General features: G+C 34.6%; 1 protein-coding gene across 2 annotated transcripts in view; it reads left to right on the top strand.

The window, feature by feature from the left end:
- The window catches only part of LIN28B (lin-28 homolog B (C. elegans)), a 143931-nt gene that overhangs the window by 18190 nt on the left and 101537 nt on the right, over positions 1-24204 (top strand). Inside the window, exons 1-2 of one of the 2 annotated variants that reach the window (XM_011996087.1) lie at positions 1893-2105; positions 2948-3135. In XM_011996087.1, coding sequence (XP_011851477.1) covers positions 2096-2105; positions 2948-3135 — 198 coding nt within the window. In that variant the 5' untranslated portion in view covers positions 1893-2095. Of the gene's footprint in view, positions 1-1892; positions 2106-2947; positions 3136-24204 lie in introns of those variants that run through there. The other variant, XM_011996086.1, reaches the window with a different exon arrangement.

The following is a 24204-nucleotide window of genomic DNA, read 5'->3' as shown; positions in this document are numbered from 1 at the left end:
TAGCCTGTAATGCTATCATTGAGATTACTTTTTTGTCAGTGTAATCAGTATGATAGAAGTAATTTCTACCATCAAAATAATGCCTAGTAAATGTTTTGTTAGTAAATAATTTTTTCATAGCCTTGCACTTTTGTTAAACTTTCAAAGTCATTGGATTTTTGCACCTTTTCTCCCTAACAGCTAGCACACGGTTATTCCTTCCAAAATAAAATGAGAAAGTAGCCCTTTTTCCTAAAGAGAAATTAAAGGAGTAACATACAAAAAAAATCTTTCCAAATTGATTAGTTTTGATTAAACCTTTTATCACAAACAGCTGAAAATAACTTCTATTTTTATACATCCATTTTCCAATCTGAACCAATTAAATTTATATTTAGTTGTTTCATATGGGGAGGGAGTATAAATAGGTGGATACAGCTTTTTCCATAGCTCTTCGATTCATAATCCCTACATTTTAGCTTGTGTGAAACTGTGCTGGAGTGTGGACGTGTTTGAAGAGACTGGGAGGGGGATTGCTGGCATGGTGGGGGAGGGTCAACTCAGTAGCTTTGTCGAAGGAAGTGGTATCTGAACAGTTAGTTTCTTGGTAAACTGCTTGTTTAAGAAAATGGGGGGTGGGGTAGGCAAGTCTGGTGGTGCGTTTTAAGGTTTTAAAACAGGTAATATTTTATTTTTTAAAAGAAATAAAGCATTTTTAGTTAATCTATAATATTTATTGTTGTATTCAATAAGGGCGGTAATACTGTTGCCAGCATCTTGTAATCAACCGTTTGAACCAGTTTGAAAGGTAAAGGGGTAGGCATTTTGAAGCTGGGGGTCAGTCGAGGAAGGACAGTAGGAGCTTCCTCCGTTATTACATTTTCGTTTATTCAACTCTTCTGGCCATTGGTAGTGGACTTTTAAAATGTCAGGGTACAAGTCAATATGATATGAATTTACCTTTTTTCTCCCACTTGTCCTTCTTTCTCCACCCCACCCCCTGCCTGCGCCGGCTTTTTTTCTCTCCCACCTCTTTCTCTGACTCTGCTGCCGCCTATCCTGGCGGCTCCTCTTCACCTCCCCTGCCTGGAGATCCCCTCCCCCTCCTGCCCTATGTCCTCCGGCTCTTGGGGAACAATCGCCACTGATTGAGGTTCACTCTATGTTAGGCTGGAAAACTGGGCTGTTATTTAGGAAGTCATTAATCACATCTCCTCCCCCGGAAAGAGATGGCAGAGAAACCTGTGAAGTACAATTCCTTACCAACCCCCTCTAAAATTTTCCAAAATGGTTTACTTAAACACAATTTGACTATATGAAGGTGATAACGATTTTTCTAGTAGGATTTTATTTTAAATTTGAAAATATTTCGGGCATAATCAGGTAACTTATGTGCCTCTGCCTTTTCCTAGGTGTATGTTTTCATAATCTAAAGTTTCATGGGGATGTAATTAGGTTTAATTAGATCTTTTATAAATTATATATTTTCCTGTAAGAATTGAATTAAATATGAAATTAGCGTTCCAAGCAGGTTTACTGCCGTGGAATAGCTGAATTCTTAAGGGGAAAAAAAGCGTTAACATCGGTTGTTTTATTTAAACGACCCCCTCCCATGATTTTATTTATTCGGGCTTGTGTGTAAGGCACGCGTGTGCACATATATGACTGTGCCTTTTTTCCTAAATCTATGATTCACAAGGACCCTCCATTGTGTTTAAGTAGAAGCACAAAATCAGCATTCTGATTTACCCTAAAGAAGCGTTCCAAATTGTCTTTAAGATAACATGTTTGAGTTTTTCGTGTTCATTCATAAATTATTTTGATGTCAGCATAGATGAAATGGCGATTGGTTATCTCTTCCTCTTGCCAGCCCCTTAAGGATACGAGGTGAAATTAGTAGCAAGAAAGCATGTAATTGACAAAGTCACGTGTGCTCAGGGGGCCAGAAACTGGAGAGAGGAGAGAAAAAAATCAAAAGAAGGAAAGCACATTAGACCATGCGAGCTAAATTTGTGATCGCACAAAATCAAGATGTTAGATTGATGCAGAAGATCACTCCGTTCCAAAGGGAAAGTTTTCATCTCACGAGTTTGGAGCTGAGGGCCCGTGGGGCAACATGGCCGAAGGTTAATTTTCTTTTCTATTGTTTTACTGTGAATTTCTTTCTTCTTTTCTCCTCCCCCTCCCCCTCTCCCACCCTTCTTTGACCGTCCCCCCCTTCCCCTTTTACCCCAATACTGGGCATTACCTCCCAACCCCCCATCACGCAGTGGGGCTTTCTGCAAACCTATTGTTATAGATCTCCAAAAATGTTTTGTACCGCCCACACTGATTCACAACTTGAAAAGCTTTCAGGGGGCTATTGTTTGAATTGTGTGCGTGTGATTAAGCGCAGTTTCAGTTAGTGAGCCCAAGAAAACTTTTATACACCTGCCCCCTCCCCCATTCCACCCCAACTTTAATTGAAAGTTATGGGGGGGGAGGGGAATGCACATTGCAAATAACGCTGGATTCACTGCTGCCCCATGTGCCTTAACTAGTAGCTCTAAACCATCTTCACGATTTCTCTTTCCTCCTCGTGCCCGCCGGAGAGAATAGTTTTGCTGAAAATTTCTCTTTGTCAATGGGATCAGTATTAAATCAGCAATATACAAGTAAAGTATCCCATGTTGTAATGTAAAATGTGGCTGAAAAATGGAGTTAAATGAAAAAGAACACGTATGTATAGAAACGTGGAAGTTGGTGTGATCGATAGAACAGTGTGGCTTCCCCCTCCCCCGCTTTCCTTTTAACCCTTTATATTTTAAATATTTTCTGTAGGAGAAAAGAAATCAAACCATTTAAAAAAAATGTTTTTTGTTACCCTTCCCCTACACTCCCAGGCAGGCAACTTTTTTTTTTTTTCCAAATCTTTGAATGCACATTGAATGGGAATACAGACTGACTTTTTTGTCCTGTTCCTTCTCAGGCGGGGCGAGCAAAGGTGGTGGAGAAGAGCCCGGGAAGCTGCCGGAGCCGGCAGAGGAGGAATCCCAGGTTTTGCGCGGAACTGGCCACTGTAAATGGTTCAATGTGCGCATGGGATTTGGATTCATCTCCATGATAAACCGAGAGGGAAGCCCCTTGGATATTCCAGTCGATGTATTTGTACACCAAGTAAGCCAAGCTTTTTTTTCCCCCCTCTTCATCTTTTTCCATGTGGAGGAGCTGATCAGTAGTTATGCCAATAGACGTACAAGAAGATGCCCTTCGGTATATTGAAAGACAAAATTTTCCCTGAAATTACTAGGTAGTGCAGCATTTAGGGTACGTGTATGGGCCTTTTCCTGGGTTTTCTGTCAAAAGAGAAAAGAAAATATTTGAAATTTCACTATATATATTCAGGTTGATGTTATTAGCATTTCCCCCTGCTTCATTCTACAGCGAACTAGTGTTCATGTAGCTTCCGGTATTATCTATACAATATACTCCGTCGCCTGTATCTGGTGAATGAGTAGAAAAATGAAGAAACATGATCATTTTAAGGTTGAAAAAACAAAGTGAAACAGTTTGCTGTGGAAAGAAATGTATAGATTGCCTTATTTCAGACACCTCTAGTCACAGTAGCTCCCTTTATTATTTCATCGCTGCCTGTCCAGTAGTCATTTTGTAGACTCAGATAAAAATAATTTGACTTCATAGTAAAATAAAATAGAACACTGTTGACTTAGTATGATTGTAAAGAAATGCGTGCAATAGAGGGATGCTTGACAAACATTTTAGAAATGTGCTCCGTGTAGTCAGTGGTCTAAGTATACTGTCTCTTTAAGAGACTGAACTCAAAAAAACATGTGGCCAGAGGCGGCTCTAGTTTGTGTGTTTAAAATGTGCTGGTCTGCTACTTGGGGTAAATTTCAATCTTTGCTTATATTGTGTTGTAATTTTTAAAGATGTTTTAATACCAAACAGAATTTCATTGCTTCCCATTTTCAAAATTTTATCCAGGAAATAATGAATTAATACTTCTGCCTTTACTCCTCTCTACTGCTTAATCCCTTTATAATAAAAAAGATACTTTTATGGAAGCCTGATTGTTTCCTCAAAAAAAGGTAAATATAAATTTTCTGTAGCAAATTCATAGTTAGAAATAAAGAGGTTTAGGACTAAAGAGGTTTATTTTGGCATGATATCTAAGTTAAAAAGAATTGAATGAATGACTGTTAATACTGCAGATTGACTGACAGATACATGCATGAAATACTTGGTATATTTGCTTGAAAAGTATGTATTTGGTACTGTGTTGCATGTTCCTAGTAATATTTATACCCCCTTCCCTAAGGAATATCATCTTCAAATTAAATATATAAACAATAGAAACATATGAAACCATTCTGTTTTGATCTGTTGTCCTTTGGTGCTTGGTAGCTTCCTGACCTTGCTGTGTGGTGTGTGTTTTCCTTTCCTGAAGGCCTGGCCATCATTATTGGCTGTTTATATGTGGAAGGATCAGCATAATCTGTGAATTGAAACAGGGTTTAAATACACAAATACGAGTCCACATACAGACTACTGGATTTTATGCTTCCTGTTTTATAGTGCAAAATGAAGCTACATTTTCTGTTTTTTCCCTTCTAAGACTGGATGACAAAAATCATTGACAAATCCATTTTCTCTCAGGCTCTTTCTTCCCCCTTTGAACCTTCTTTAGGTTGTTAAATTGTTTTTTACGATCTCATAAATTTGTTTTATAGATGAATGAAAAAAATAGCCCTTTTCTTCTTTGTCTGGTCACACCTTTTTATAATTTGATTTTCTGTGTTTACCTTCTAAAATATTCAAATGTTAAGATATTTTATTAACCATTGTTAATGTTTAGATCCATGAGACATTTGTGTTTACACTATTTAATGATTATATATTGGTAAACATTCCTCTATTCACTGAATTAAAACATATAGCTGTTAAAGTTTTTTTAATATATAGCTGTTTCTAGACTATAAACATTGATTTTTAAATAGTTGACTTAATCTTCAGTTACATACAGTATATATGTACAGTTCATGTATATATTAAAAGGACAGTATTAAATGATGCCTAGTTAAAGAGGTTTCTTATGTTGTAATTTACATACATTGTATATAAATTGTATGAATAATTGTTTTGAAGAAGGCAGTCTTCCTACTGATGTTAGCCAAGCAACTACAATTAACAGTTAGATGGTTGTAAATGATATAGGTATTATGTGTGCATCCCTTGTGGAATAAGGTTGCAATTCAAGACTATTTCATAGAATTAAAAAAAATTTTATTACTATTTGAGAGGCCATTTTAGTTCTATAAGCATTTTTGAAAACATTCCAGGTTTTATATCTATGTACTATTTTGTTGTGAAAGGATATGTATCATAGACGATTAGGAATTTTAAATGTTCAACTGTACCTGTATCTACTCAAAATATTTTAAATATATGACATAGTTTTTTTTGGAGTGTTTGGAAGCACATGTGTCATTGGATTTTTTTTTTTTTTAAATATTCTGAAGCATTTTTAATATGTATTTGGGGAAATAACAAATTATTTGTGTCTTTAATAAATATATAAAAATTTATGCTAAGGCACCTGGGATACTTTTTCTCTTAAAAATAGTGATTGCAAGTAACCATATATCAAAACGTATTCAGTTGCTTCAAAATAAAGAGAATGTATATATGTGTGTTTTAAAATTGAGCTGTGTATTTGTAGTTATGTATATTTATAGTTACATAATTCTACTTAAAATTTATTGGCAGTAATACAGTCAAACTTTCTTGTAGTTCCTGTGATGTCACCAAATCCTCAAAAAGAAACACATGCCTAGGTGCTGTACTTTATCTCTCTTTAGACATGTTGATAAATGCTGTGAGATTCTGCTGTTTGAGGATGGTATGTAACCACTGATGGTTTAAAATGACAGTATTCATTTGATTTTCTAATGTTAACTTGTAATTTAACTAGTTCCTATTTTTATTATGTGAAAATATATATTCTGACTCATGTTAATTGTGAAACATTGATGCAGTTTAGTAATGAATATTTTATTTTTAAATATTTAACAAAATATATAAGTATTATATTTGTGAATTTTGTCATATCTCACTGTTGAGGTTTTTAAAAAATATTTAATAAAATAGGAAATTTTTGATTATTTTATTTTTAAATATAAATTTTTAAGAATTTCTTAAGTATCCAATGCAAACACAGATTTGTTTCAAATGAAGTAAGGATATATGTGGTTAATACAGATTTGTTAAGTCTAGATTCTTTTTTTTTTTTGAGATGGAGTCTTGCACTGTCACCAGGCTGGAGTGCAGTGGTAAGATCTTGGCTCACTGCAACCCCTGCCTCGCGGGTTCAAGCAATTCTGCTGCCTCAGCTCCCGAGTAACTGGGATTACAGGTGCCCGCCACCACGCCTGGCTAATTTTTTGTATTTTTAGTAGAGGTGGGGTTTCACTGTGTTGGCCAGGCTGGTCTCGAACTCCTAACCTCGTGATCCGCCTGCCTTCGCCTCCCAAAGTACTGGAATTACAGACGTGAGCCACTGCGCCCGGCTGTAAGTATAGATTCTTACTAAGGTGATTTCATAAATTAGAATATGATTATTTAGTAAGTGCCAGTAATTAATACTCCTACCAGTTTCTTACATTTTTTAAAATCACGGTTAGATTTAGGATAACATTTACATTACCTGGAGAATGTTACTGGCAGTTTTTTGAAATGTTAAAAGTTCTTAGTAAGACTTAAATGTTTGATGGTACTTTAGAAGAATAGAATGGTAATTAAATATTAGATCTCTTTTGGAGAAGGTCAGTGTTAACTTAATAACTACCTATTGATGTTTGTTATATAGGTTTTTTTTATAGATTTTAATATTTATTTCCAAAGTCGTTATCTTACCTAATAAGATAAAATGATCATTTGAATTTGATTTTGTTCTAGGGAGGTGTAGAATACGTTCTCCTTATTGCTCTCTCCTCAGCTTATGTGCATAATAATACTTTCTTCACATATAGGGTTTATATATACTTGGAATTCCTTGCCATCAAATATGATACAATTGTTTACGTAAATGTATTTCATTTATTTCATAATGTATGCGTAATGTTTGTATCTCTTTTTTTCTCAAAGAAAAAGAGGAATTTCAAAATGACTGCAATTTAGCTACCATTACTCAGTAGGCCTAAATATTAATAATTTATCTTTATTCATCTTCATTTACCTTACAGATATTGGTGTTTTCTTCTTATGGTCTTTATTTTGGAATTAGATTTTGATGTTTATGGATAATTCAAATGCCCACATTAGAAAGGCTTTATATATTTTATGTTCCTTTGCTTCAAAAATATCTCAAGGAGTAATGGAAATAGAAAAAATAAGAATCGATATTGTTACTGAGTTAAAGCATTAACAGTAAGAGATATGAAAACATTTAGAGATGACTAATACTTAAATATATGAAAAATTTCTTACAGTTCAATTGATCTAATATAGAGTTCTTATATATTTAATTAATTATACAATGTAGGAAAACAAATTTATTTCTGTATGTTCATTAAGGTCTTTTCATAATATTTCATTGCTGATTAACTAGCCGTGTTTAGTTTTGTTACAGTTAAGCATAAAATCATTTTTCACATGAAGAATATGTGTGATTATTATTATTCTCTGGACTGCTTAATATGCCAGTTAAAAAAAAGATATCTTGGAAACAAAAATGTGATCATAAACAGTTACAGCTCATTTGTATAGTGAGTTATACATTTTAATATTTTTAAAATAGTTTATAACCTACCAGATTTTTAAGATGATTTGCCCAGTTCACCAATTTCAGAGAATCCCAAGCTAAGTGCTTTAAGGTCGTTTAATCGTAATATCACGTTTAAAGGCATTTATTATAAAACAAAATTTTATAAGATTTATTAATGTAGCCCTAAAGATACTTTTGATTTTCAAGTGGTGGTGCATTTTTCAGACTCTTTTTCATGTATTTAAGTTCTACAAAGATACTCTGATTCAATTTAAATGTGAAATGTGAGTTAGGTACATATTAAAAATGTAGTCCTTTCTCCTATTTTAAAGATTATTGGTGTACTTCTTAAATATTTTTCTCCTACCTTTTTAAAGAGCAGTTTTAGGTTCACAGCAAAATTAAGAGGAAAATACATAGATTTTTCCATGTACCCTTGCCCTTTCAAATGCATAGCATCCTCCATTATCAACATCCCCTACCAAGAGTGGCACATTTGTTTCAAATATGAATGTACATTGACACATCATAATCACACAGAGTCCATAGCTTACATTAGTGTTAGCCTTTGGTGTTGCATGTTCTCGCTAATTTTTGATTCCTCTTTTATTTTAAAAGACTATTCACAACAAATGAACGCAGTAAATCAAATAATTATTTTTTAAATAGAAATGTGAGTGTCAAATCACAAGTATTCAGTGTAACCTTTTAAAACATGTCTTTAACTTGTCTCAGAGTTCTTAGGTTTCATGAGAAATTAAAAGTTTATTTGTTACCTGCGTTCAACTTGGTAGATTAAAAATTGAGTCCTTCACTGTAATTTTTGTTGCTTTCAGGCAGCAACAAAATATTATTTGGATTTGGTTGAATTCTTCCTCTTCAGAGATAGTTAAAAATATTACAGATAGTTACGTCTACTTTAACTGACCAGCTCTTTTGGTGTTGTGATTAACTTAAAAGTTGCTAGTTAGAAATAAGATGCACTGTATTGTTTTTGTTTCTTTGAGACTTAAGTTGTCCAGGCTAACCTGGAACTCCTAGCTAGTCTCAAGAGATACTCACTCCTCAGCCTCCGTAATAGCTGGGACTACAGGCGTGCACCACCATGCCTAGCTTGATGTATTGTATTTTTACGTCTAAACTGAGATTAACCTAAACAAAGTGAAGATACTTCTGACGAATTAAACTGGAAAGTTATCTTAAATGTTATACTTGATTTGGAATTAAATATGGAATATTTTATCATTATCAAAGACTATCGTTCTTTATACCTTGAGATATTTCCCCTGAGTTTTGAGTAACAGGAGATTCAGCTTATTTAATATATAGTTACAATAGATGGCATTGTACCATTTACAGTGCATAAGAAACTTAACTGATTTATATTCCTCCCTAAAATAATTTGATTATAGCATCTTCTAATATCATAAAAGTTGATAACAGTAATGTGTTTAAGAAAGTACATTGCAGGTGAGTGGGGTACATTTAAAAATGATCTTTTAATGAGTAGCTTATCAAACAAGTGATGAAAGTACCATGTTGCATTTTGATACATCAGGATACATCTAATCGTTTATCTCAAATTGGAGGACAGTCTGATTATTGCTTCTTCCTTTTCAATATCTAAATATTTGACAATTTGGAAATATTTTCTAAATAAGATTTACAAATAATTGATAGATTTAGTCCTGTAATTTTTTCTATAATTTTCTGTTAGTTGCAGTAATAATACCTAACTTTTTAAGTTGTTTTAAAGAGTAGAGGTAATGTTATATAAACTGCCTACTAAGTATCTGTTGAGAAAATAAACTAATGTAAACTGGTCTTTGCCAAAAGAATCATGGTTAAGTTATTTTCAGTGGTGTATACTCATGGTGGATAATTAAGCTGGTCTTTTATGTGTTTTTTTAAAAATTGGGCAAAATGTGTTGTATATTAATAGTTTAATTTCCATTACAGTTGACGCTAAGGCTTTTTATTATAGTTTTCTGGTATAGAATATTGTTTTTGTTATTTAAAATAATTCTTTTGGCTGAACATGGTGGCTCATGCCTGTAATCCCAGCGCTTTGGGAGGCTGAGGCTGGCAGATTGAGCCCAGGAGTTTTAGACCAGCCTGGGTAACATGGCAAAACTCCGTACCTACCAAAAAAATTAGCTAGGTGTGATGGCATGCACCTGTGGTCCCAGCTGTCATGGAGGCTGAGGTAAGAGGATCAGTTCTTGAGGCCAGGAGGCAGAGGCCACAATGAGCTGAGATCGCTCCACTGCACTCCAGTCTGGATGACACAGCAATACGGTCTCTAAAATTATTTTTTTTGAGATGGGGTCTCACTCGGTTGCCTAGGCTAGAGTGCAGTGGTGGGATGATAGCTCACTGAAGCCTTTACTTCCTGGGCTCAAGTGATTCTCCTGCCTTGGCCTCCTAACATCCTGGGATTACAGGCATGAGCAACTGCGCCAGGCCTAGAATATTGTTTAAAATATCAGGATATAAACTACAGCTTGGAAATATTTTTGTTATACAGATATTTTGGTTTTAATAATTGTTGTAACATAAGATTTTACCTGTATAAGATTTTACCTGTGTACGTATGTATTTTGTGTATTCATTATAAGCTAAAGAAAAATACTGTTTTAAATAGGCCTGCTGTGATAATTTAATACCATTTTTTGATTAATAATTATTTAATCTTTGTAAGATAGTGTAGAATCATAAAGATTCTGCTCAAATCAGTATTCAAATCCCAGTTTATTAGATACCTGTGAGGGAAATAAGTTACCTTGCCAGTGTCTCAATGGACTATAAATGGAAGGACAAAAATAGTACCCACTTTGTATAGGGCTGTTAGGAGGATTACATGTTATTACATATGTAAAGCACCTAACACAAACTTGGCAGATAGTAGGGACTCAATGTGTATTGTACATAATTATTATTATAAAGGAGAAGTAGTGTGGTATTGTGAGAGAAAAAACCATGGGAATGAGTATTTGACTTCGGCTCTGCCACTTGGTTGGTTTGTAACTTTTGGCTGGTCACTTCCTGGGAGCTTCAGTGTTCTCATGGGTAAAATGTGATAAATAATATTTTCCTCTTAATTTTAGAGGGTTATGGTAAGGGTCAATTGAAATAATACACATGAAAATAATTTAAAAACCCTAACAATCTCAGGTTTTAGTTTTAATCTTTTTTTCAAGAGCTATGTTTTTATTAATCATTTTAATTATGAATATTTCTGGTTTTTGTTTTGAGACAGTGTATTGCTCTTGCCCAGGCTGGAGTGCAGTGGTGGGATCATGGCTCACTGCAACCTCAAACTCCTGACTCAAGCAATTATCCCACCTGAGCCTTCTGAGATGCTGGGACTATAGGTGTGCATCACCATTCCTGGCTGATATTTTTTATTATATTTGTAGAGATGGGGTCTCCCTATGTTGCCCAGGCTGGTCTCTTAACTCCTGGGCTTAAGGGATCCTCCCACCTCAGCCTGCCAAAGTTGCAGAGATTTACAGCATGAGTCACCACACCTGACCTCACTTTGGTTTTCTCTAGTTTTTTTCTGCCTGAAAATTAACCTTTATTCTAGTAGTTTCTGTGCTTGTGAATGAGATTAATTCATATGCATTTTACTGATCTTCAGTATAATATTAATTACATTTATCATTATGGTATTTTTTCATGTGCTGTAATCTTACTTAAAGTGCATAATTAGGCTTATTGATGTTCATGTTTCTTGTCAGAAATTTATTGAATTGGTCAGGTGTGGTGGCTCATGCCTGTAGTCCCAGCACTTTGGAAGGCTGAGGGGGGTGGAGCACTTGAGGTCAGGAATTCAAGACCAGCCTGGCTAACATGGTAAAACCCTGTCTCTACTAAAAATACAAAAAATTAGGCCTGGTGGCACATGCTTGTAATCCCAGCTATTTGGAAGGCTGAGGCAGGAGAATCGCTTCAACCCTGGAGGTGGAGGTTGCAGTGAATCGAGATCATGCCATTGCACTCCAGGCAACGAGCAAAACTCCCTCTCAAAAAGAAAAGAAAAGAAATTTATTGAATTTCGATCCCGACTCGGTTTTTGTATAAACATTTTTAAAATTTTTATTTAATTAATTATTATTGTTATTATTATTGTTATCATTTTTTAGAAACAGGGTCTTCCTCAGTCACCCAGGCTGGCATGCAGTGGTGGTATTATAGCTTACTGCCACTTCAAACTCCTGGCTCCAGCAGTTATCCAACCTGAGCCTTCTGAGTAGCTGGAACTACAGGCGTGCACCAGCATGCTGAGCTGATATTTTTTATTATATTTGTAGCGATGTGGTCTCCGTGTTTCACAGCCTGGTCTCGAGCTTCTGGGCTCAAGGGATCCTCCCACCTCAGCCTTTAGAGTAGCTGGGACGACAGGTGTGCACCACCATGCCTGGTACATGCCACTGTGCCTGGCGAATTTGTAAAATTTTTTGTAGAGACAGGAGCTTGCCTTGTTGACCAGGCTGGTTTAGAACTCCTGGCTTCAGGTGATCCTGCTGCCTCTGCCTCCTTAAGTGCTGGGATTACAGATGTGAGCCACTTTGCTCAGCTTGTATAAACATTTTTAGAAATGTAAATCAACAAGATGGCTTAACGTCATAGAAAAGTATTAACTTTTAAAAAATGATTATAAAAATCGTGGTTCAGTAAAGTTAACTAATTTTTATTGATCACTTACTAAGTGAAACACTGTTGGTTTGGTATTTCCATTTTAGCAAACTAAGTTTTTTCCAGTTAATTCTCATTATTTGCATATAAGGCATAAAAGCAAAGGATCATTTTTCCTGTGTTCTATTCACTTCCTGTTATGAAGTCTAACTATACAGCCTCTACCAATTTAATTTTGGGATAGCTAAGATAAAAAGCAAATATTAGTTTTAAAATTTTGAGCTAAATGCAGTGATTTTCCAATAGTATTAAAATAATGTTTTTCACATTTCATGTGGAGAAACTGTTTTTGCCAGTGCTTAGAATCATTAATTTATTGTGCTATTAATAATACTTAATTTCTACCAGCTGCTTTAAATCTTTTGTTATAACAGCCCACTTTAAAAAATCAAAACCCACTTTAATTTATTACTTTTGTTAAAGTTAGACTATTTTTAAATCTTGTAAGTTTAATTTGGTAATAACTCTGAAGTTTGCTATTTCATTTTATGGTGTTATAGGATACAAAGACTCCATATAAATTTCAAATTACTTTTACTTTGGCCAAGATTTGTTAATGATCATTTTTTTTTTAAGCTTTTGTAAGCAATTTCCTAGGCCATTAGATATAGTGACTAGAATGTTCCCAGATCCTATAATGCTTAAATTATTTTATCTTAGCTTTTTTTTTTCTTTCCCATTCAAATGAATTGTCTTTATCCTTAGTTCAGTCTGTAACAAAAGTCTGGCAACATAGGTTATAGCTATCACTTTAAATATTTAATAGATCATTAATATATTGTAAAGCTTGGAATGAATTATATCAACTTTTCTTCCTGTGTGATTTTAATCATACATGATTTTTTATGATATATAAGCACTGATCCTTCCAAATTTGTCACACTTTTCAACAGCTCCTTTAAATAGATTAAATGATACTAGAGACATATACATAACACAGCTCAGTGTAAGCCATAAATTTTTTTTTAAAGTGCATCTTTTTCAGTTTTCACAAGAAAAAAAGCTTCTCTTTTCAGGGATTGATTAAACTGAGCATTAGAAGTTTAGTCACAGTATTGGCCTCATGTTTTAGCTCTCTAATTAAAAATTTTCGTTGAATACTCAATCTAAGAACACTTGGATTTGCATGTTTGCCCCTTTCACTGTTTCCTCCCCCATGCCATTGAAGAATTTTGAATGGTGAGGAATTTGTGCCCTTTGGCTCAGGTTGCAGGCCCACTTGATCAAGCCACAGAAGCCAGGGTCAGAACTATTCATTGCTTATCTTTTCCTTGGGCCACTTGTAAAGCCTGCTTTCTGCTCTGGGAAACAAAATAAAACAACAACAAAAAGCCCCACAAACAACTCTTTATATTGGACATATATAAAGCCTGCAGCATAAAAATGGGCATAATAGTTGATTCTTTATTGGGACTCTCCATGGGTTAATTTCATTATCTTAAGAAGTTTTTCATTGCATTGCAGCTTATTTGATGTATATACTTTAAATGCATGTTATTTTATATGGTATGGTATCCTGTTGATAGTGAAAGTGCGGTCCTGTGATGTTTTTCTCTTAGGTTGAGATTTACCACTTTTGAAATGTAATGATTACTTTTAAGTAAATTGAATTAATTTGAATGAGAGCTATAAAAAGCCCTAAAGTATTTTATTTTGATATACTTAATTTCTAGCATTTATGCAGACATTTAAAGCTTCCCTGAATTAATAACAGCACAAGTTTATGAGCTGTTCCAATAATGGTGCAAAGACTACATCTAGACCCAGGTTTAAACAAACACAAAACACTTTGTTCTTATCTTAGCATCCCTTAAAAGTATACAGCTCTGGTTCAGGACCTCAGGACCACCCATCACCCTGGACATTGGATACTCCTATTTATTCAAGAGGCTTGTGAAGTATCTGTGTGCCAGTGGGGGATGGTGTGTGTATCTGTATAAGGAATCACAGTTAGGTGATTTTACCCCAATAAAAGCTTCAACATTGTTTGTAAACTGAATTTTGTCCCTGAAGAATTTTCTAGTTGTAAAACCTAATTTGTATTAAATGCTTGTTATTTTATTTAAGTGCTGGCTGCAATCTTCGCATTTTTGATGTTTTCAGAAGGTTAAAGTGGGCCTCTATTAAGATTAATCTTAATTCAGTATAATTTTTTGGTTTTCAGGCCCCACCCTTTGACTTTGGATAGCTAATACCAAGGTTTTGTTTCTTCCTGTAGAAAGGAAAGGAAAGAAAACTTTCTCTTTCATTGCTTAAGTCATGTGACTTCCCTTTTAGCTGGTCACAGATAGGATTGAAGTGAATCTCAGAATGAAGCATAAAACTTCGAGAAAATATTTATTGATACGTGTCTTGTTTAATTTCATATGCTTTATCTTACATTACCTCCATGCTGTTGTTTTTTAGGAAGCTGAAAAAAATTACTACTACATAGATTTTAAAAATAATATGGACCTTCTAATCTATACTGTGGTAGTTTCTTAGTTACTTATTTTTCTGTCAGTTATCTTTTAGTATCATTTGAGATTTCTAAACTGTAGCTTGTTTCCCAGAACTCATGGTGTAGAGAAAGTAGAGGTGGTGGTTGGGAGACGTTAGCAAGAAATAATTGCTGGCAGAACAAGAGAAAGAAATACATTATAGGACTGCATGTAAAATACAAGAGGGAATTAATTAGATGTATTTCTTCTTGCTCTTCTGACCCACCTCCTAACAGTTAGCATAGGGTAGCTAGCTGTTTGGAAGAAAATCCAATCCACCTCCTATGATATTTACATCATTTTTTATAAAGTTAAATGAGGATACATGTTTGATGCTTATTCCTAATTTGGTGACTTAGTCTTGATGTTCTAGTTTATTGTGAACCATTAAATATTCGATCTTTAAAGTTATTTTAATTTGTTCTTAAGCTACTTGTATTTAAATGTTTAAATTCTATTTTGGTAAACAGTATAGCTGTCTCCAAATAATAACTAAAATATTTGAAACAACAATAGTTTCAAAAAAGTACCCTCTCTGCCATTGATTTTTAAAATATGTAATTTATTGGCATATTTTTATGCAAATAAGTATTTTTAAAAGACTTCTAAGAATACTGTATAGACCACTCTTGACATAAGTAATTATATTTTAAAATCTAATAGGCATTTTTGTTTAAAATATTTTATTTCAATGAGTATTTATTGTTTATGTAAAAAATTCTTCCTTAAATTTTCATGGTCTTGTAGATCTTAAAAGACAATGATATTTGGTCATATGATCTTCCTATCAATCCAAGATAACTTTTAAGTTAACCAGATTTATAAATACAATCTTTTGGTCCGCTTTTAGGATGAATAATGAGAGAAACAAAGTCATCTTTTAATTTTTAGTAGTGTTTTGTCGTAAGTTTATTTTACCTTTAAAAGTTAAATACAAGATTTGTTGAGGTACATAGAAAGGCTACTTAAGTTTCTGTTGGTAGCAGTGGGTTATCAGCCTTTCAAGAACTAGGATCAGGTATGAAGTCTGTAATTAATGTATTGGTCTGTGCTTTCATTGACATTAGAATTTACAGCAATTGATTTATTTTTTATGTCGTCTACAATTGAATGTGTCAACTTCTGTTTACTTAATTAAATTTAAATTTTTATTGATATTTTAATTAATGCTTAAGTTGTCACTTAAATTTTGCTTTTTGGAAAGGTTTAGAATACTAAATCTTTCAAATCCATGATCCTCCCTCATTTGTTATTTTGATTAGCAAGGTATCCAGAAAACACTTAACAACTATTATTAAGCACTTAAATCTAGTACTAACGTTTATTGTTGAAATTATTTGTATCCTAGAATTAGTGTTATTTATTTATTTGTTTGTTTGTGATAGGGTCTCGCTCTGTCTCCTAGTCTGTAGTGCAGTGGCGCAGTCTCTCACTGCAACCTCCGCCTCCCGGGATCAAGTGATTCTCATGCTTCAACCTCCTGAGCATCTGGGACTACAGGCGTGCGCCACCACACCTGGCTAATTTTTGTATTTTTTAATAGAAAATGGGGTTTCGTTGGCCAGGCTGGTCTTGAACTCCTGACCTCAGGTAATCCACCTTGACCTCCCAAAGTGCCAGGATTATAGGTGTGAGCCACTATGCCTGGCCTACTGTGAGTTTTAAAATAAAAAGGTAAACAAAAGCCTGTTTTTAAAGAAACCTTGGTTTTTTGGTGTGACACAGGCTTTTAAAAAAAAAAAACCTAACAAAATTTGGTACTAATTAATAACAAAACTTAGAAGCAAAAGGTGAAAAGTTGAGGGTTTTCCCCTTTACACCTGTTTTCTTCCTTCCGAATTTTTGTTTAACTTCTGTGGAGAAAAGTAGTTTTTAAAATGAATGTATTTGGGTTTTAATTGTCTTCATATTTTGTCAAAAATACAAGGTTAGTTTGCTAGGGGGGTAACACCATTAGATGTGTTGCTACTTGTTTTCATGTGGGTTACTGTAAGTTTAAGTTTAATGAATTATTTGATTTCTGGATTTTATTTCTTCTAAAATAAAATTAATACTAAATAAATAAATTTTCAAATAGTTGAAATATGTGAACAGCCAAATAGATGCAGATATCCGTTTCAGTACATATTTTTTAGAGTTCAGTGTTTATTTTTTAAGGATATGATATTTAAAAATCTTAACAAATGAGGCCAGGTGTGGTGGCTCATGCCTGTAATCCCAGCACTTTAGGAGGCTGAGGTGAGCAGATCACGTGAGGTCAGGAGTTCAACACCTGCCTGGCCAACATGGCAAAACTCCGTCTCTACTAAAAATACAAAAATTAGCCAGGTATAGTGGCAGGTGCCTGTAATCCCAGCTACTCAAGAGGCTGAGGTGTGAGAATCACTTGAACTCGGGAGTCAGACGTTGCAGCGAGCCGTGATCATGCCACTGTACTCCAGCCTGGGGGATAGAGTGAGACTCTGTCTCAAAAAAAAAAAAAAAGAGTCTTAACAAATGATGTTTGGGAAATTGTCTTGTTAGACAGTGACCACTTTTCCATCCTCTCTGTCTTTAGTTTTAAAAATGCCTGGTCACTGTTAAGCCATTAATATTCCTAATAGTAATTCAGAATTTCCTTTGATATTTAGTGTTGAATATATATTCCAGAATCTCTTAAAACATGGGATAATGTTTTCAGAGTGAGAATTTAATAGAATTGCGTTCATTATTTTGATTTATATTGTTCAATTTTCAGTGTAAATTGAAAAATGAAATTACCCAAATTATTGGTGCTTTATGCTGTCCCCAAATTATTCCCTGCCCTATCATTATAATTTGATCTGCCACCAGGAATTATTATAGCCCTAAGTGGTCTCTTTCTTTATAGTCTCCTTCTCCTCTCTTTTTTCCTCCTACCCCTACTCCCCTTTGGGAAGGAAGCCTGAGGCCCTGGCTTTGGAGATACCAGGGAAAAGCAATCACTCAGCAGAAAGTGTCTGTCTATAGCAGAAGTGTCATTCCTTGACGAAGAGTGTAGTTTAGAAGAAGTTAATAACAGATAATAGAGTTTTAGAATTTATCCTAAATTACTTTAGAATTTATTTTTGATACAGCTGGCTATTGCTGTCATGAAAAAAGATGTCTGTTCTGTCTGTTTAGGTATTAGCAAGGTCAAATCCAGTTCTTTACCACATTTCTGTCTTTACTGAGGTTTGGTTAATTCTTTTATACCTTTTCTAAAGGCTAATGATTTTTCCATCATGGAAGAAGAGACAGTTCTCAACAAGAGCATTGGATGATTAAGTAGTTTTAACATTTCTACACACTTACTGATATTACCCGAATTTCCAAAGAAGGTATATATGAAATATTTTACCATGTATCATTTGTCATCTAAAGATAGTGTTTGTGTTTCTAGCATATTTTTACCTAGAAGAAAGCTTTTAAAACCACAGACTGACTTATAAAATAGGCTAATAATGAAAATAAATTGGTATCAATAGATCTAGAAATGTTTTAATTGCTTACTTCCTTAAAGAGACTGTGAAGTTGGTTGTTTTCCAAGATGAGTAAGAAAATGCAGATTCAGGCCAGGCGCAGTGCTCATGCCTGTAATCCCAGCACTTTGGGAGGCCAGGCGGGCAGATCACGAGGTCAGGAGTTCGAGACGAGCCTGGCCAATATGGTGAAACCCCGTCTCTGCTAAAAATACAAAATTTAGCCTGGTGTGGTGGCATGTGCCTGTAGTCCCTGCTACTCTGGAGGCTGAGGCTGAAGAATCGCTTGAACCCGGGAGGCAGAGGTTGCAGTGAGCCAATATCACGCCACTGCATTCCAGCCTGGGCGACAGAGCGAGACTCCATCTCAAAAAAAGAAAGAAAAAGAAAATGCAGATTTAGTGGAATAAACACTATAAACTGTAGTGTAAGCTCCCTGACGGGCCCAAGTTTCTTCCATTGTGGTATAGGTATTGCTGTTGGCTTTTCTTCATCTTAAAGGGTAATTTCTTTACTTAGCTCCACATGGATTTAAGGCTCTTATACTTGTTGACTAGTTTGAAAACCTTACACAGTGTGGTTATAAATCTCACAGTTAGCTCAAACAGGATTTTAGAAGTCACAATCTATATTTGAAATATAATAAAAATAAATATTGCATAAAACCTATGTTTTATGGAAAGAATCAAGGATATTTTGAATTTTTTTTTTTTTTTTTTGAGATGGAGTCTCACTCTTGCCCAGGCTGGAGTGCACTGGCATGATCTCTGTTCACTGCAACCTCTGCCTCCCGAATTCAAGTGGTTCTCCTGCCTCAGCCTCCTAAGCTGGGATTACAGGCAACCGCCACCACACCCAGATAATTTTTGTATTTTTAGTAGACATGGGGTTTCACCATGTTGTCCAGGCTGGTCTTGAACTCCTGACCTCAGGTGATCTGCCCACTTTGGCCTCCCAAAGTACTGGGATTGCAGGAGTGAGCCACTGTGCCCAGCCCTGGATATTTTGAAATTTTTGAGTATTGTTTGTTTCAAGGATAAATACAAACATGTAATAGCTAAGTAGATTCAAGGTAATGTAAAAATAGATTATTCTGTCAAAAGATAGAGTAATGTCTTTGATTATTCTATCAAATAGATATAATAATATCTAACATTTAATAATATCTAAAAATACAGTTAGATTATAATCATTTGTTCCTCCCTATATTAATTCCTCTGCAGATTAACATTTATAGTTATATAGTTTTATAGATTAACATTGATATTTTGTTTTAAATGCTTGCTAACAGTAAATCCCCACTGCTACCATTCCCTAGGCATAGACCCCGATTTGCCTCCATTTCTTCTTAACTGATTATCCAAAGCCACTGGTTTAACTTCTCTCTACCAAGCCTTCTGTTCTGCCACCTGAGAGAACTGTTAAACTGTAGACAGTATTATAGTAATTATGAAAATTATGATATAAATAGTGACAACACAGTGATGATAGTGTAACTTTTACAGAGTGCTTGCATGTGCCAAGTACTGTGCTTTTTTTTTTTTTTGGACACAAGACCTTGCTCTGTCTCCCAGGCTAGAGTACAGTGGTGTGGTGTGATCACAGCTCACTGCAACCTCCACCTCCCAGGTTCAAGTGATTCTCCTGCCTCAGCCTCCTGAGTGGCTGGGAGTACAGGCGTGTGCCACCATGCCTGGCTAATTTTTGTATTTTTAGTACAGATGGGGTTTCACTATGTTAGCCAGGCTGATCTTGAACTCCTGACCTCGTGATCCCCCCTTGGCCTCCCAAAGTGCTGGGATTACTGCAGAACATTTCTTGAACAATGAAAAAAAGCATAATACGTTAGGAATTTTTTTCCTATCTTCCATTGGGTAAAAAGATGGTGTTTCTAGAACATAAACTGGATTCAGTGTCCAAGAGAATATATATTAATTCTTCTTGTTTAAGAAAACGAAGTGTTTAACCTATATTCCATCCCCTTTTAATACCACTCTTACATGTTCATTATGAATTGAGTTATATATGGTAAACTCTAGAAATCCAAGATACTTTTAGGCTACTACCCCCCACCTTCTTTTTTTAAGTGGAAAACATGGTGGCTTCTGTGTCCTATTCGTTACTATAGTTTACCGCTAAGTCTAAAGTATCTGCAGTTCATTGGAGGGGAAGGAGCTATCTGTCTGATTCTCTTTTTAAGTCCAAAAAACATTGAACTGGATGTCCAATAAATATTTTGAAGTGGCAGTCTCGTTGGGAAGATGAGATGATATAAAATGTAACTAGTAGAGGCCTTGAAATGGGAGAGATCTGTGTTTGAATCCCAACTCTCATACTTATCAGCTGCTTGAATTTTGCCAAATTACTTTAACTCAGATTTCTTATTTATAGAAATCAGTAATACTAATTTTATAGGATTGTGAGGATTAGTGTTCATGTATTTTAAGTATCTGGTCCAGTATCTGAAAGGAGAATAAGGGTATCCTGTCTTTTTTTTTTTTTTTAATTAAAAAAATGTAGATATGCTACAATTGCTGTAATGCAGAGTGAATCTGATATAAGGGATGACAGAGCCAAATGTTAATCCCTGTAGCAGATAAGTGGGACTAACCACACAAGGTGAAATTTAATAGAATAAAAGAAATTGGCACCAAAGACTTTTGTAGTGAACACTGTTGGTTGCATATCCAACATCCATTTCTTCCCTTCCTCCTTCTGATCAAAACCCCGGGTTATTTTATTCATGTATTTACCTGTATCCCCATATGCCACTGGGAAAAGTGGCTCTACCCCCAGTATAAGGGGCATAGTCTTTTTAGTGTAAGCATGGCATTATTTTGGCAACTATTTTAAGTCTGGGAGAGTGAGACATAAGTTGGTCTATTCAGTCTGAAGGGAGCAGTTATTAGTTTTTAGTTACTAGTTTTTAGAGGGTCTGAACATTAGACATAAGAAACTACCAGTAAGCTATTTAAGATTTAAGTAATGATATGGACTAAACATGAAACATTTTAGCATTTTTATTTTTAGGGTGTTATATATTGTATTGTGCTGATTATAAGTGTAGTACTTGTGATTATAGGATATTTGGAGAAAAAGAATATAAAGATGATTTTTATTTTTATTTTTAAATTTAATTTATTATTATTATTTTTTGATACAGAATCTCACTCTATTGCCCAAGTTGGAATGCAGTGGTTCTGTCTTGGCTCACTGCAACCTGCACCTCCCAGGCTTAAGCCTCCCAAGTAGCTGATGACAGGTGTGCGCCACCACGCCCAGCTAATTTTTCTGTTTTTAGTAGAGACGGGGTTGCACCGTGTTGGCCAGGCTAGTCTCGAACTCCTGACCTCAAGTCATCCACCTGCCTTGGCCTCCCAAAATGCTGGATTACAAGCATGAGACACCGTGCCCAGCCAAAAATGATTTTTAAAATCATGCGTTATTCTATCACTCAGAGATAACCACTGCTTACCCTTTGGTATATTTTCTTTTTCTTGTTAAAAAAAAAAAAAAAAAGCTGTTTCTGAATCAGGTATTTATGCTGTTAGCTTAAGACTTTTTATACAAATAGGGAAATTAACTTTCAATTTACTTTGTCATATTATAAATTATGAGTTTAAAATTAATCAGATTATATAGAAAAACAGATATATAAATTTGGAAATTGAAAAAAGGAAATGTAGAGAAACATACACTATGCATTTGAGTGACAGATTCTAAATTATATTTATTGATGAAGTATACATCTTTAAAAATGAGTAAACCTGATATTCTATATTATTTCTTACTTTGGTCCAGTTGTAATTTCATTAGTCTGAACATGTGAGCCATTTATTATTTTTAAAAATTTAAGTGCTTTGGGAAATTTTGTCACCTGGTTAGAGAAGAAAAACAACAAAATTATAGTAATATGTCTTTATCTTAACATGAGAAACATAGAAAGGATTGTGATGTGCTTTTGCATAAAAATTTATTAATAGGTCCTCTTTAATAGGCAAGTTAATATTTTTACTCCTAGCTAATATGGAATTCAATTCTGTTAACTATACTTAGAGATCAGTTTCACTCCTAAAATGTATTTAAAATTCCATAATGTTGCTTTCCTAAATTTAATAAAATGCATGAAGTAATTACGTTATTAAAATATATAGCTTTATACAAGTTTTGATGAATCTGTGTGTGTAACCGTAGTATATAAAGTACCTTTGGAGTGTCATTTGCAGTTGAGAGAGATGAGTTTTTATTTCTTTGAGAAAGGAAAATGTTTTGTCTGACCACAGAGCAATGAGGAAAAGCATTCTGGTAGCAAAAATGATGCAGGTGTTAAAACATAGGTATTAACAGTCTTTTGGTCTTGAAATTTTGTGTGATGTAGGGGAGTTCCCAGGAGCCTTTCTCAACTTTATCATCCCAGATTGGTTTCAGAGATGCACAAATGTATATATTCCTTTTATGATTAGAAGGTCATATGCTGACCTGAATTTAAATGGCAAATGTACTTCAGGTTCTGTCCTGCATCACAGATATTTAAAACTGATGTTAAAGGAAGAATTTTCATTCAATATGAAAGGAAACAGCCTTTATGCTTTTTGTAAATGTTCCTTTTTCTACAGTGATGGATTCATTATCTGCTTATCCACATATTTATTGGAGGTCACTCGTGTATCTTCTCTATGCACTAGGATACTTCCTCTGCACACAAACTGAATTAACCTTTTCATATCATGTCCATATAAATTGTTGGCTGTTCTTCTCATTTTATCAGCAGAGCCACTAGAAACAGCCCATTTCTAATCTGTTACTAATTTTATTCCTACTATATATTAAAATATATGCCAAATGTTATCATATTCTGCTGTATATTTCATGCTATATATTTTCTCTCTTGTCTTCTGGATGTTTAGCCCATTCTTAAGATACTGCCAAGTAGAACTAAGGTTGGACACCACAACAGGTTCTGGAACATTTTATTTTAGCTGGTAAAAATACAGTGTCATAAAGGATCCTGGACATAGCTTTTCACATTATAATTCACCTTAGCCTTTTTTGTGTGTGTGCGCTATTATTTCCCATCTTTCTGAAAACACTGCTATTTTAAAATCATTCTACCCATATTTGCTCCTCTCACCACTTGGGTTTTTTTCCTCCCCTTTTTCCTCAACTTCTACCACCATTTACTCTTTTCTGGTGTTAAAAGCTTCTGTAGGGAATTGATAATCCATGTCTTTCTGCTTCAAAGTCTTTAACACATGGAGCTGGCTGCTAACAGAAATTGACCAGGTTCCTGTGATCCTTGTCAGTTCTCTGATTAATCAATTGTTCTTTACAGGAGAAACTGCTCTTAACAAAAGAAAACTAACCGGAAATTTTACTCATTTGCCCATGGCTGCTTACATCTGCTCTTCTTCTGTTCCTTTCACTTTGCCCTTTTATTATAAACTTTTAATTCTTGGTTTTCAGTTATCTCATTTGTACTAGAGAGTAAAGAGCTAATTTCTTGTAATTCATATATCCTCAGCAATTCCAGATGATGTGTATACTTGTACAGGGCGATTTATAAAGCCGCTTCCAATTCAAAAGACAGTGACTGCAAATCAAAATGAGTGTATCTATTTCCTAGCTCTTACTGACTTTCCAGCAAAAAGGAAGAGAAAGCAATTTTAATATCAATCCCAAGATACCCAGAAAAACAAGGGACAGTTACTTGTTGCTCTTTTTATAGGTACATTTATTTAAACATGGCAGGCATCTTAGAATTAAACAGAGTTAAAAGAACTAGTCATTAGGTCATGAAAAAGTT

Source organism: Mandrillus leucophaeus, unplaced genomic scaffold (genome assembly GCF_000951045.1).
Source record: "Mandrillus leucophaeus isolate KB7577 unplaced genomic scaffold, Mleu.le_1.0 Scaffold501, whole genome shotgun sequence".
Taxonomy (NCBI): Eukaryota; Metazoa; Chordata; class Mammalia; order Primates; family Cercopithecidae; genus Mandrillus; species Mandrillus leucophaeus.
This window is presented reverse-complemented; position numbering and strand designations above follow the sequence as displayed.